This window comes from Epinephelus moara, chromosome 3 (assembly GCF_006386435.1).
Source record: "Epinephelus moara isolate mb chromosome 3, YSFRI_EMoa_1.0, whole genome shotgun sequence".
Taxonomy (NCBI): Eukaryota; Metazoa; Chordata; class Actinopteri; order Perciformes; family Serranidae; genus Epinephelus; species Epinephelus moara.
The window spans coordinates 12,824,541-12,838,834 of NC_065508.1; the positions used below are offsets into that span (position 1 = coordinate 12,824,541).

At 40.2% G+C, this 14,294-nt stretch overlaps 1 protein-coding gene across 5 annotated transcripts in view; it reads right to left on the minus strand.

The window, feature by feature from the left end:
• Positions 1-1,995: 1,995 nt before the first annotated feature.
• LOC126387732 (replication protein A 70 kDa DNA-binding subunit-like) overlaps positions 1,996-14,294 on the minus strand; it is an 89,546-nt gene continuing 77,247 nt past the window's right edge. For all 5 annotated transcript variants that reach the window (XM_050040371.1, XM_050040370.1, XM_050040368.1 and 2 more), the window contains one exon: positions 1,996-2,740. In XM_050040371.1, the coding sequence (XP_049896328.1) occupies positions 2,639-2,740 (102 nt within the window). In that variant the 3' untranslated portion in view covers positions 1,996-2,638. The remainder of the gene's footprint in view (positions 2,741-14,294) is intronic.

Genomic DNA, 14,294 nt, shown 5'->3' on the forward strand with positions numbered 1-14,294 from the left:
CGACACAGAGTTGGCCTGTTTTCTCATGAACAGGTTGCTTTAATATCAGCTTTTCTATTACTACAAATACAGCGCTCCTACAATAGTGCAGGAACTTGCAGTGCACGTACAAGCAGTGTCAGGAGGGGAATGACCTTAAACTCCTGCATAGTATACCTTTAAACAAGGTTGTGTTAAACTGAAAACTTTTTATGACTTATTTATTAATGCCACATCGAATGCAGTTTAATTTCCATTTATCAGCTATATTGGTTAAAGTATTAAAGTAGAATGGAAAATCTGTGTGGACAATATGGCCCAGGATTGTCTTTTAGTATATTACTTCTTTTCAGCATAAATTTATTACTGCAACCTGGATGAGGATGAGCTGCAGAAAAATGATGAATTCATTAAAGGTCATTTGTGTTTTTTCTGGTCTTGCATAGCCAGACATGTGCCAGGGCTGGAGCAAGGTCTGGCTGAACCCATAACAATTCCACACTCTGGTTTGTCTTTCATATCTTTAAACCAATCACAATCATCTTGGGTGGTACTGGGCCCAGATGCGGTGATGGTGCGCTTGCAAAGTAGTGTTGGCGAGGAAACTTATTTTGGTGGAACATTTACATGTGGGGAGGCGAGGCACGGCACTAAAATGGCTAAATCCCCACAAGAAAAGACCTGCTATATAAAATATTAAAAGATTTTTTAGCATGTATGCTAAGCATGCTAGCTTAGAGGTTGCTGTTGCAGATACAGCGCTAAAGCAAAGTGTGGAGATAGGTCTGGCTACCTGAGACTAGTTTGAAGTAGTGACAGGGATTTTGAAAATAGCAGGTGGCCAATGACAGCGTTATACCGCGCCCAGCAGGAAGAGTCCGAGGCTATGATGCCAATTTGACATTGTGGCCAAACAGTGGAATTACAACCTCCAAGTCTGTCATGTAAAGTTATTAGGGCCAAAAAGACTTCTCCCCATAGACCTACATTGTGTAAGAGATGTCTGTTTATAGGTGGATGTTTTTTTTGTTTTTTTTACATACATCAACTTCACAGTAGCAACACTTAAATAGCCATTATTATTATTTTTTTAGGATTATTTTTCTGGCTTTTTTTGCCTTTAAAGACAGGACAGTTTGAAGTGTGCAGAGAGAGATGACATGCAGCAAAGGGCTGCAGGCTGAAGTTGAGCCTGCAGCCTGCAGCTGCCGTGGCAGGGACACCTCCTTTGTTCATGGGGTGCCCGCTTTACACAGTGAGCTACTGGGCGCTCTTTGTTAAAATCATTTTGTCCGAAAAGTTGTAAAATTCACAAATAGATGAATCCAGAGTTATTTTCCTGCAGTCATTCATGTAAGCAAGCTCAAGGCCGAGCCGTTAGGAGGCTTGGTTAAAGGGAACGCTTTTGTGTGTTTGCTGTAAGGGCCAGTGGATGCAAAAGATCCAGGTAATCAAACTTTTTGGCTTCATGCACCCCTGAGTAACTTTCTAAACAAGGCCCCATCTCCAACGCTGCTTCCACCTCTCTGTATTCATCTCTGACCTATGCCCACAGTCTGCATCCTGTGAGCCAGGCTGGGTTTTGTCTCAAAATGAACACTGTCCGTTATGTGAGGGTGAGTTACGTAGCTGGCAGCAGTGACAGTGTTTGCTACAGGTCTGATGGTGCTGACTGAACCTCCACAAAAAAGGATTGAAGCCATTGAAGGCAGCGTGGCAACAATCCTACTTTTAGTTTCTTGGCTGTGTTGGGCAGTAACGCTTTACGTTGTGTGTTCTTGACTGACTTGTTTGTGTGCAGCCACTGAGGATAAATAAGCTGCTGGGTGGTCAGTAAATCCCTGCAGATTGTAGGGCTGCCTGCTTTTAAACTGCAATGTTTCCTTTTCTATTTCTACACGTTAAATACAAAAGATGTGACATGTGGGTAAGTACGAATTGAGGAAACTAAACACAATGCTTTTCAAGACTTCTCAACAGTGAGTGACGGGGTAACAGTGATTAAGACAAACACTGTTTTTATCTTGACATCCTTTTAATCAATCATTCCTTTTTTGACATTTTTTGAAGCTCAGAAGCAAAACAAACACTTCAGAATAATCTTAACAAGCAGTAGACACTGTCAGTAAAAGAGTTAAAACAAATGCCAACACGTGAATCTCCCACACACATTTACCATGCCTTCATCTTTAAAACGAAACAATGAAAATTATATAAAATCTGACTCATCTATGTCTTACTCAACTAACACTGAACATCACCACCACAGATTTGAAACTGAAGAGATGAATCATTTGTATAAAAAAAGAGAAAACGCCGTGATCTTCGCATGTATCATACGTGAAACACAATTAGCGAGTCTGAAATAGTGTTATGTGTAATCAGTCAAAACGCTTTGCTAAAATGTCATTAAATTAAAAGGTAAAAGTCACTCCCATCACATTTCCACTGTCTCACAAACGGCCTGTTGAAGGAAGTGAACAACTAAATATCAGTCTTTGTTTGGCTGCCATTTAATGAGATGAATCACTGGCCGGCCCTCTGCTGCCTCAGTCAGATATGCTGTTATCTCGCTGGGGGAAAAAGTCGGACACCAGTCAGAGACCAGTGGAAGACGTGTTAAATCGGCAGGCAGCTGTTTGAATGACTGGGACAAAGTTCAGCCGGCCAATTTGCGGATGTTACTGAGGAGTCTCCTGCTGTATTCCCGGTGGTCGACTGGCTGGACTTCCATTACGGTTACCTTCACTCGACTCTCATCCTGAGGAGGGAGGGAAAATCTTGAGTTAAGTGCAGCAACACCAGACAGAGAGACATTTCTTGATGTAGCAGGGATGAGAAGGCTGTGTAATGGAAGATCTGTGCAAAGGCTGTAAATGAAGTGGATTTACTGTACAGATTAACTTCAGCTCTGCTGGTAGGTATGTTCAGTCATCTCAGACTGTTTTAACATCTCTTTGAACCATTTTGTATCTTTCTAGCACTTCCTCTGATGGTTACTACTTTTGTGTTACATTACTACGAACACCAGCAAGCGTTGGCCATCATAGCTCAGCCATAACTGCATAATTAAAGGTCCAGTGTGAAGGATTCAGGGGCATCTATTGAGAGTGATAGTGTCATAATCACAACTATGTTTTCATTTGTTTATAGGCACATGAAAATAAGAATTGTGTTTTTCTGGACACCTTAGAATGACCTGTTTATATCTACATACAGAGTGGCTTGTCTTCCACTGAGTCCACCATGTTTCTACAGTAGCCCTGAATGGACAAATCAAACACTGGCTCTGGATAGGGCCATTCATGGTTTTAGGTCAGCCACCACGCAGGAGAAGTTTCAGTTTTGCAATCTCACCACCTGATGTCACTAAATTTTACCCACTGGACCTTTAACAGTGTTACTTTGATTTTGATATGCATGATTAACTAGAGCAGAGGTTCCAAACTAGTGGGTCGCGGTCCAAAAGTGGGTCGCAGGTCCATTGTGAATGGACCGCAAGTGACTTGCAAACATGTCGACTTTGTAAAAAACACACTTTACTTTATTTTTAAGTACAGTGAACTTTCAGCACAGAGCTTTTATTTTGATGTGCTGTTTCCTGCTGTAGAGTGAGTGAATAAGGAACAGCCAAACGCAAGTATGACGCTGAATATATTAAACTGTGTGGACCTTGAACTAATAACTGAGGAGAAATCTGGACCCTGTGGCTGCACCAGTTGGAAACCACTGAACTAGAGTATTACAAATACAGATCCAAGATTTGCAGCAATACAACAGAACTACAAGGACTGAATATTTGAAAATTTGGACCTGGCCTGACTTGAGTCCAAGTTGGGATGAAACAGTAACAGGTTTTGCGATAAACTAGGATAAAATTCCCATTGGTTACTTTTACCATTTCAAATTTTAATGATCATTAAAACAGTGTTTGATTACCAGGCTTTGCATCAAGGAAAACCTGGCGGAAGGCAGTGACAGCACTTTTCAGCCTTATCATTAACAGAGTGGGTGTGCAGCAGGCAAACCCAGTGATGCTACTGGTCTCTTGTTGTCATCTACAGTGACAGAGACACTAAAGCAAGCATTTTAAAGACGGGCTGCTCAATCACCAATATAAAGTAAAGCTTGAGGAACGATTTCAGTGTGTATCAGTACGTTTTTAAAGACATTTTTACTTTAACAATGCTGCAATAATACTGATAAGTGTGATCATTTTGGTCAATATAGTCAAGATGTGACATTTTTGTATTATTTTATCTCTAGGTTCAAGTCAATCTCCAAGTCAGGAACCATAAAGACATCTATGTTGCACGCAACATAAGGGGAAACAGAGCCTGAAAGGTGGAATGTTCAACTTCTAAAAATCAACAAAGCAGGACGTTCATCTTTTATTAACAAGATAAACAGCAATAAATGTAATTTAATTTGACTAATTACACATTACTGTTTGAATTGTAAGGCTAAAAAGTAGAAATATAATGCCACTTGGAGATAAACAATCACATAAGCACGTAGATTTACAATGGGAAAGATAAAGCCTTACAATTCGTTGTCATTCAGTCTTAAATTGTGATAACAGCCTCTATCAGCGAGATATTTTCACATTATACATCATCTAACAATGCAGTGGGTTCTCATGAAGACATAATGCCAAAGCTAATTTCCATTATAATCTCACTATACAGAGGATTAATCCCGAGACAATACATTAATCAATTAGCGATTCAGTCGGCATAACCAGCATCAACGATATAACATTTGCCCATTATCTCATATGTGGTTCAACACCTCTATTAGTATTTTCAATTTGCATCTACCTGAGGATAGCAGGGAAATGAGACAATACGGGGGGCCACGGAGACAAAGGTTCCACTTGACAAAAGGTGACATCTTATTTAAAAATAATGTTCCTCCAAAGAATGAGGCTCTGTGAGGAAGAGGGCTCGTTAATTTAATGTGCGCAGACTAATAATTCCTATCACATCTGGAGAAAACAATTACTCAGTGGCCTAACATTACACCCTTACTCGCTCACTCAATTTCAGATGGTGGGGTGAGGTGGGGCTCTTCCCTGAAGAATTAAAACGACATGACTTCTGGATGCTGGAAGACTGACAAGACATGGAGACACACACCCTCACACACATGCAGCTCTTACTACCTCACAGAGGATTAATGAGATACTGTGCTGTACAATAAAAATAAATGAAACTGGGGATCTCCACAGAGAAATTTGATATTTCGAGACGTGTAAAATATAATAAACCAGTGAGAATTATATCAAATTTACAGACATATTATCTTCTAGACATGCTAGTGCAGTGGCTCTAAGGTCAGCTTTGGTCCAGAATAAACTAGCTCAACAACTACTGGATCAACTGCTATAAAAATGTTGCACAGTATTAATATTCATGGTCCCCAGAGGACGAATCCTACTGACTTTGGCGATCCCTTAATTTTTCATCTAGCGCCATCAGCAAGTCAACACTTTATAGAGCAAATGCCACAAGCCTCAGCTGTACTTTGTGTTTAGTGCTTATCAATATTTGAGCCCATCAGCTTCCAGTCTGATGATGACAAACTTCTGGGGGATTAGGGTGTAGCTAGTGGATAACTAGTCCAAGACTTCCTCTTTCGTGTGTTGGCCATCCCTGTACAAAGATATTTGCATCTAAATACACATAAATAAATAAAAAAGCAAACATCAGACAATAGCTGATAAGTTCGGAGATTGCATTTCAGCTAATTCACCTCTCCTGCGCTCCACAGGGACTATTTACCTGCAGCTCAAATGTGACTGGTCAATACTACTTGGACAACAAACGGACTAGAAATGGAATACAGGTATCTGTTGATAGGGACTGAGTGCTAATAGTCAAATGTTATCATGCTAACACAAACTAAGTTGCTAAAAATGGCATACCTTCGACCTGTTAAACATCAGCATGGAATTCATTTGTTCCAACCTCCATCAAACTTTTAAACAATTCTGCTTGAGGCCAAAGATTGTGCAATAATTTTTATAGCACTTTATAGTGCTTTTATCTTGGTGATCTTTTAGCATGTGTTATGTATGGCGTCAGGAGCGTCGTTTCAGCAAAAGCTAAGGTACGGCAATATGACATGACATCACAGAGCTACTGATGATGGAGTTTCAAAAATATGAACTTATATAAACCTTCACTTTGGTCTTTGACCTGTCAGAAGTACATACTATGCTATTTAAAACTGTTTCAAAGGACATGAAGCTGTTTCTCACATTCATAATACCTCATGTCTGCATGTAATGCACAACTTGGTGAGAGCAGTGAAAACATCGGACCTATTTCGGCGCATATTTCAGCACCACGGACAGCGAGCGGACGTTTAATTATCATTAGTCATGTGTTGAACTTCACAGAAAATAAATTAATTACAAGCTCATTTCTAGAACCAAGGGGTCCGGTGTATGAAACACAGTGAAACAAAGGCCAATTTGGTACAATACTGTATAGGCGAATTTATTGGAGTGTCTCCAGAGACCGAAAATACAAGCTTAACATGCCGACATGAAGAAAAACCCCCCACATACAATCAGACAGGCTTCAAGACATCATTTAGACAGGCTGTCTACAGCAGCAGAGCAAAATGCTTTCACAACACAGAGATAACTCACATAACTCATAACTCGCGGAGGAGCGAAGTGGCGAACAATTTGATTCAATAACACTCATATTCACTAACACTCGTATTCACTGATGAGCATACTACTGACCTATTTAAGTGCAATACAATGAAAACAACCAGCCAGTGCGCCTCGGACTATCTAACATATCACATCTGATCACTTGCAACAAATATGAAGGACACTCACAAGTAAGATGACTACAGAACCTCTCTCCTTTTTTTCCTCCCAATTCCAAGGTATGGTAGCTGCCATACCTCGCCATGCCTAAATGACGCCTATGTATGGCGTATGTATGTGTTATGTGTAATGTTATGGGATATGCGCAATACTGTTATGTAATTGCTGTTGGGATGGTATGGCTGTTGATGTACTGTTCGTTGTCATTGTGGCTGTCAAGGCATTTATGGCGCACTTGCTGAGTCCAAGACAAATAAAGTATATCGTATCGTATGTAACGACCTAAATACATGGGACACGACCACGAAAGCCACGCTTGCCTCTGTGGATATTGCGCGACTCTTCATGTCTCCGCAGCCCTCCAATATGTAAAAACTACATTAAGTTGTGCAATTAAAACAAAACAAAAGCAAAAAAACAATAATAAAAAAAATATGATTTGAATGACTATCTTCTTCTGCCAGAGGCAATGCAACGCAGCAGAGCAACTTGTGGGTGTTCTTACATTTCACATTACAATAAATCAATCGAATCGATGCCTCCTGTTTTTAAAACTATCCAGTTATTTATTTAGTACCAGTCAATATTGCCTAAACACTTCCAAACCGTGCATAAACAACTGCATTATCACTTGGCAAAACACAATATGCACACAGGGAAGCATGTAGCAATCGCATGCTACAAAGACGTCTCTGAAGCTCCACCCCTCCTTGTGATGCATCACGTCCATGCTCCATGTATTTCAGCCATTAGTATTGTAACTGTGAGTCTGTTGGCATGCTGGTGTTAGCCTGTAGCTGAAAGCACTGCTAAGCACGGCCTCAAATAGCTGCTAACGTGGCTATTTATTTTCTGTTGATCTTTGAATTTTTAAGTCCGTGACACCACTAAATGTGTCATTACAAATGGTAGATAAAACACACAAACAGCACTGATGACAATACAGCAGCCCTATTTTCTTTGCAGCACCACAACTACCTTCTGTCAAACTGAATTAATTCCTGTCTCAATAAAAACCAAACACAATGAGCTCATCAAAAGTTTTCTGAGAGGCTACTGCATTGTTAATGTTTTTGTTAATTTGCTCACCCACTCTGTCACAAGTGCTCACTGTCAGATATGAGTTAAAGAGGGACGTAACAGAACCAATTATGTAAATGATCATATTCATAGGGCTTTGAACGGCAGCTTCTTGGAATATTTCTGTGCATTATCTAGACAGGGGGTGTTCACCTTCAGCCATATAAGAGGCTTCTCAACCCTTTTCCACATGCACAAGGACGGCGAGAAGACCAGAATGTGATGTTGACAAGGGCTGCCAAGAGTGTGGTTTGTTAATGATGTAAAGTGAGTGTGTTAAGTGTGTGTGTGTGTGGCTCTCAATGGCCTGTCTGTTAACATAAGCGGGGAAAAAACAGGTCCCCTCTGACACTAATGTATTCACTTAGACAAAATCAATTCATTCACTTCATACGGACAGATGCACTCACACACAAGTGCTACTTATGCCTCTACATACATTACTGTTATAGATCTAAAGGCCAACAACCATACAGCCTGGAGCGGACTCAAGACCTCACCAAGACTGGGATTCAATCTGTTGCATCTACTGGAGTTATTGGTTGGAAATCAAATACATTTTCCCAAATTCCGAGTGCATCTATAATCTTGGATGGTCTATTAAACAAATGCAAATTAGATGTTTATGTGGAAAATGCACTCGTCTGTGCTCAGTAAATCCAATCGTGCAGGCCAAATCTGATCTTCATCTGAATTCCATTAACTCAACGATGAGATGAGTTGGGCCTCTGCTACACTGAAGTCTGCCGCACAAGCGTCTGAATCACTGCACACCATCCTGCCTCTGCGGGGCTCCACCTTCATCAAACTTGACAGACAGTTAAGATGGAAGTATGTTTAAATATTATATCGTACTTTCTGTACGTTTGTGAGTCTTTGAAATGCATCCTCTTATTATTATTATTATTTCTGGCAACATTACTGGTAATCTGCTGTCACGGCTGTAGGGACTGTAGTGAGTGCTTTCAGACATCACTTTGCTGTGGTGTGAGTATTCTTTCTAAACAGAACAATGGTGCTGTTGTCTAAACATATAACACAGTTGCCTCCAGTGTGGCAGACGGTTATTTATAGGAGTCACACCTGGTGTTTAACACCCGATGTACCAACTTTCCGACCTCCAAAGCTCTGGACTCACATGGACTATAATACTGGTGCATGGCCAGTATGCTTCAAGAGAAGTACTCGCTGGATGTGTCCCCGCAGACCTTTCTGATGTCAGAATTGAGGGGTGGCTGCTTCTGACAATTTCTGCAATTTCCAAAAAGCGAGGTCCACTTCACGCAGGGCTGACCAGGTGTGCTGAGGTGAGACAAGTACGCAGGGAGCTGAACTTCTTCCTTTAGTTTTCTATTTTCTTTTTTTCCTTTGAACAACCGAGTGAAACACGATGAATGTCTTCCAGAACCTGTCTGAAAATATGCATCATTATCTCTATATTTAAACAATTGTTGGATCTCGTCCCTCCTGTGACAGTCGGCTTTCCATCCCGCCGTGACGTATGACTATTTGGAACAACTATCAACACTTGCCTTCCAATTAGACAGATTGTATATCCTATATAAACTGTATATGACCTACTGTATAACACTGATATATATTTCATATCATTTTATTCACAATTACACCTCTATAATCATAATTACATTTATATTATGCACATTCATTTCCTCTCATATTTATTTGTACATCATGTAAATGCAGTGTCAGGGCCGCCATCAGAGGAGGTCAAAGGGTACAGATGACCAGCAGATTACTATTATATTGTTATTATTATTATGACCCCCACCCAAGGTTAAAGGGGGAGGGCCTATGAAAGGCTCTATGGTTGACCTTTAAATTGGATCAAGTAAAACAATTTACTCACTGACGAGTTAGTTGTAATTACATGATAAATTAATGTATTGGGTCAGGTGCGTGATGCGCAGAAATCACAAGCGCTGTTTACATGTGAGGCGGACTGTAGCCTGATTAGCAAAGTCAGAATGTCTCACCAAAAATGAGGGACCACTAAAGGAAAAGCCAAGGTGCGGAGAAGAAGACAATGGAAGGAATAGAGAGGGAATGGAAAGTCAAGAAGCAGCAGGTATGAGAGGCAGAGCTGATGCTGAGAAGTGAGGCAGACTAATGTTAGCACATAAAACCTGCTGTATAGGGCTCAGTTTTAAAGCTACAGTCAAGACACGGGCATCAAATTAAACTAGAGGACCTTAAGCTATCTTGTCAGAAAGGGGGCCAAATAATGCTCCAAATTTAAGATAAATGTTGGCGAGGGAAAAGGAACATTGCCATTTTTCAAAATGGTGGATTTAAATATGTTTGCATACTGTGGTCTCTGAACAGTCTTGGAATTGCATACATTGGGTATGACTGGAAAATGGAGTCGACAGCCATATACTCTTTACACTATTTCAGTTAAGCACACGATTTAACCAATATATGATTAAAGTATCCTCAAGATTGAATCAATAAATGAAGAGAAAAAAAAGGCCTATTTCTTCACTCATGATTTGATCTTGCAAATTACCTTGCAGTAATTTCTTTAATTAATGTTTGATTTGAATTTTCTCTTATCCCCCTGCTCATTTTATCTGTTTCATACCTCTAAAATGATTCTTGTAACATAAAAACTCATTCTGGGGATAAATGTAGTCTCATCTCTTGCATCACAATATCAGTAACAGAGGAGGAAACCATTTATATGAAAATGTTTATAACTTTAACTTCATCGAATCTGTCATAGTGCAGTCCAACACCTCCAGATAATAAAGTTTTAAAAAATGCTAAATTAAGTCTGAAGAATAAGCGAGGAAGCGACAGCACTGGAATCACCAACAGTGTAACAATTAGACTTACGTGGTTTAATATTTATAACTGATGGCAGAGAAACTTTGGGGGATTTGGGTGCATTGTGCTTATTAAGTCTGAAAATTGGTAGTTTATCATCTCTACACTGCCCTGAAATAATTCAAACTTGAGTTTATATGCAAGAGAACAAGCAGCAACTTTAAAATATGATCCAGAGCTCAGTTTTTTTGCCTGCCTGTTCTTGTTATGAAAAATGACAAAGCACAAATTTTGTAACTTCATTAATCTTGTTAAGCTCTGACATTTCATTATTATTGTTCTATTTTTATGGAAACACAGTCGTCGATGTCTGATCTTTTTTGTCTTGTGTTGCACTCAAAAGTCTACGTGAGAGAACTGAGGCTGAGGTAGAAAGACGCGCTGAACAAGTGAATCACAGACTCTCTCCGCTCCGTGCTCGCTTTTGAAATCAGAAGCTTTGAAACAAGAACAGTAAACTTTGACTAACACCCACTGAAAATAAAATCGGAATACATTGATAAGCCTTGTGGAGAATATGCATCTGCTCAGACCTCATTATCTCTACTTTGTGGCTTAATAAAGTTATTAGTTTCATATTGTTCCAGCTGGGTTTTTTGATCAGTTCTCATCCTTTGCCACAGCACTACAAAATATGACAATTAAAGGGTGCAGGAAACTTGAAGGTGTGATTCTGTATCTGTTTGTGTTAATTGTGCTGCTGGTCTTGACATCAATTTCGAAAAATGTCATCAACACCTACTCAGTAATTTTATGCTGTTTTACTCACCTCTGCTCCTAACCTCAGATGTGTGATTACCAGGCAAGATTTTTCCAAATGAATTTATTGTTGTATTTCCATTTATCACTGTTTAAAGTGTAAACAAGCAACTTTTCAAATTCTCTCCCCCAGCTCTTCCAAGAGGTATTCTTCTCGGTGCTGCTGTCGCAAAGACAAACTGCTGCTTTCAGTTTTCCTCAGCCTAGCACATAATCACACCAATATCTGGGTTTTATCATAAATATAAGAACACACACCTTTAAGCATTCACGCACTAAACAATAAGTGCATTTAAGTCCCGCTCCCACTGGAGGGGAAAACAGTGCATCAGTCTCCATTGAGTTAGCATGCATGAAGGAACCTCGCTGTCATTTATGTCTACTAGCAAACAACACAAAAATGTCTAAAAGATGCTTTGTGGTGGAATGCACTAAGTTTTTACGAGCTGCCAAACCGCACAACTGAGCTTCTAAGCAATAACACGTGAGGCACTGGCAGGAGGATACGGTAAAACTGCAATCTGACCTTCAGTATGCCTTCGTGCAGCAAGCATTTTGCTAATTTGGCCAACAAACTGTAGAAGTTGAAGCTAACTATACTATGTAAGGCCTTGCTTTGATCTTTGTTAGGTTAAATGATGATGATCTTACCTGGTGATTCAATCAAATAGTTGTAAATATCAAAGTATGTCACTTCTGGCCATTCAATGAGATCATTTCTCCGAGATAAGCAAGGTAAGATACAGGGGGCCAAAATAATCCTTTGACATTCTGATGTGTAGTGTTTTAAGCTAGCTATAGGCATTTGGTTAGCTTTTCAGCCATTGGTTGTATATTGTGGCGCTGACAGTTTTCCCCTCCACTGGTAGTGGTTTACAGAGTGTGACGTGTTGTGCTCTGTCTCTATGAAGCAAAAAAAACCTTGTAATGCAAAGACAGACAAACTCTTTACACAGTTAGGGCTTTCTAATATAAATTGCTACTCTTTGATAATTGGGGAAAGCTACCAATAACTGTCGGGTTGCGCAATGGTTGATGCACTTCCTTTTTGCTGTAAACTGAACCTCAATTTTCGTGGGATGTCACACCCAGTGGCAAACAGTGACAGTGAGGAGGATTATAGGAAACCAATCTAAAGGCTGATGGCATCATTATTCTACAGCTATTCAGTGTTTCCCTTACAAGTTTACAGGCCAACAGGAACCCCTGCTGGGCCGAAAAAATCCTGTCAAAAATAGCGCTAAATATCCAGTGTTTCCCTTACATTTGGGGGAATTGCATACTTTTTCTTTTAACTTTAGTAGGTATTGCAGCTGCTCTTAAAAAGTACACACTGTTGCACACCTTGGAGATAAAACAAACACCACTCACTGAATTTGCCAGAGATGAAGATAAACCAGCAAAGATCTGCTGTTGTTACTTTGCCATGTATCTAGTTTTATAGTGCACCCAAAAATGAAAATTCAGCCATTATCTACTCACCCATATGCCGATGGAGGCTCAGGTGAAGTTTTAGAGTCCTCACATCACTTGCGGAGATCCCAGGGGAGAGGGGGTAGCAACACAACTCTGTCTAATGCAGGCTTACGGCGCCCCAGATTAAAATGTCCAAAAAACACATAATTGAAACCACAACATATCTCCATACTGCTCGTCCCTAGTGATCCGGTCCTGAAGCTCCGACATAAAAAGTTGTTTGGAAAAACGTCATTTGAACTCTGTTTTAGCCTCATTGTCGCCTGTAGCTCTAACTGCCTCTCTGTGCACCACGCTCACGTGTGCGCACTTGCGCGCAAGACCAGCAAAAGCACGTGAACACACATGAAGGTGGTGCCCATGTCTCACGGTCTCGTGCAAGCGCACATGGTGTACAGAGAGGCAGTTGTGTTGCTACCCCCTCTCCCCTGGGATCTCCGCAAGGGATGTGAGGACTCTAAAACTTCACCTGAGCCTCCATCGGCATATGGGTGAGTAGATAATAGCTGAATTTTCATTTTTGGGTGCACTATCCCTTTAACTTAAACTTTAACTGCACAGATTGTAGATTTTAACATATTATATTTGTGACGGTGAAATTACATCTGCATTAGTTATGTCCTATTGTTGTTCATAATATTAATGGTTATTTTGTTCACTTAGTCAATTAATATTCCTATTATTACTGTTTGACTGGTCATCAGTTACTTGAATACACTGTTATTTGTCATCGCAACTTCTGACAGCTGTCAATCACATGTCAAACAGCTGTGAATGAGATGTCAAACTGACATCTGTTTGTGGCTCAGCTGATGTGACGTATCTTCTGCTGTGCAGAGGATTGTGGGTCAGAACAGCCAGAAAAGCATGCTGGCTTGCATACTGCAAAATCGGACTGGATGTTGTAGAACATCATTGTATTTCTGGCATACTGCATTTGACGTACTATGTATTGGGACATACTAAATCTTATTCTGGCATACTGTTTGGTATGGTGGTATGGGTTATGTTGTTTTACCCTCATTGTCCTCCATTTTAAAGAAAACTCAGCTCTTGGTTATAGTTATTGTTCTTGGCCCCAAACAACTCAGAGACTTATCTGATGACATAGTTTCTCTAGATGGCATTGCTCTGGCCTCTAGCACTACCGTAAGAAACCTCGGAGTAATATTTGATCAAGATTTGTCTTTTAATTCTCATTTAAAACAAACCTCACGGACTGCATTTTTTCATCTGCGTAATATTGCGAAAATTAGGCCTATCCTGACCCGAAAAGATGCAGAAAAATTGGTCCACGCTTTTGTTA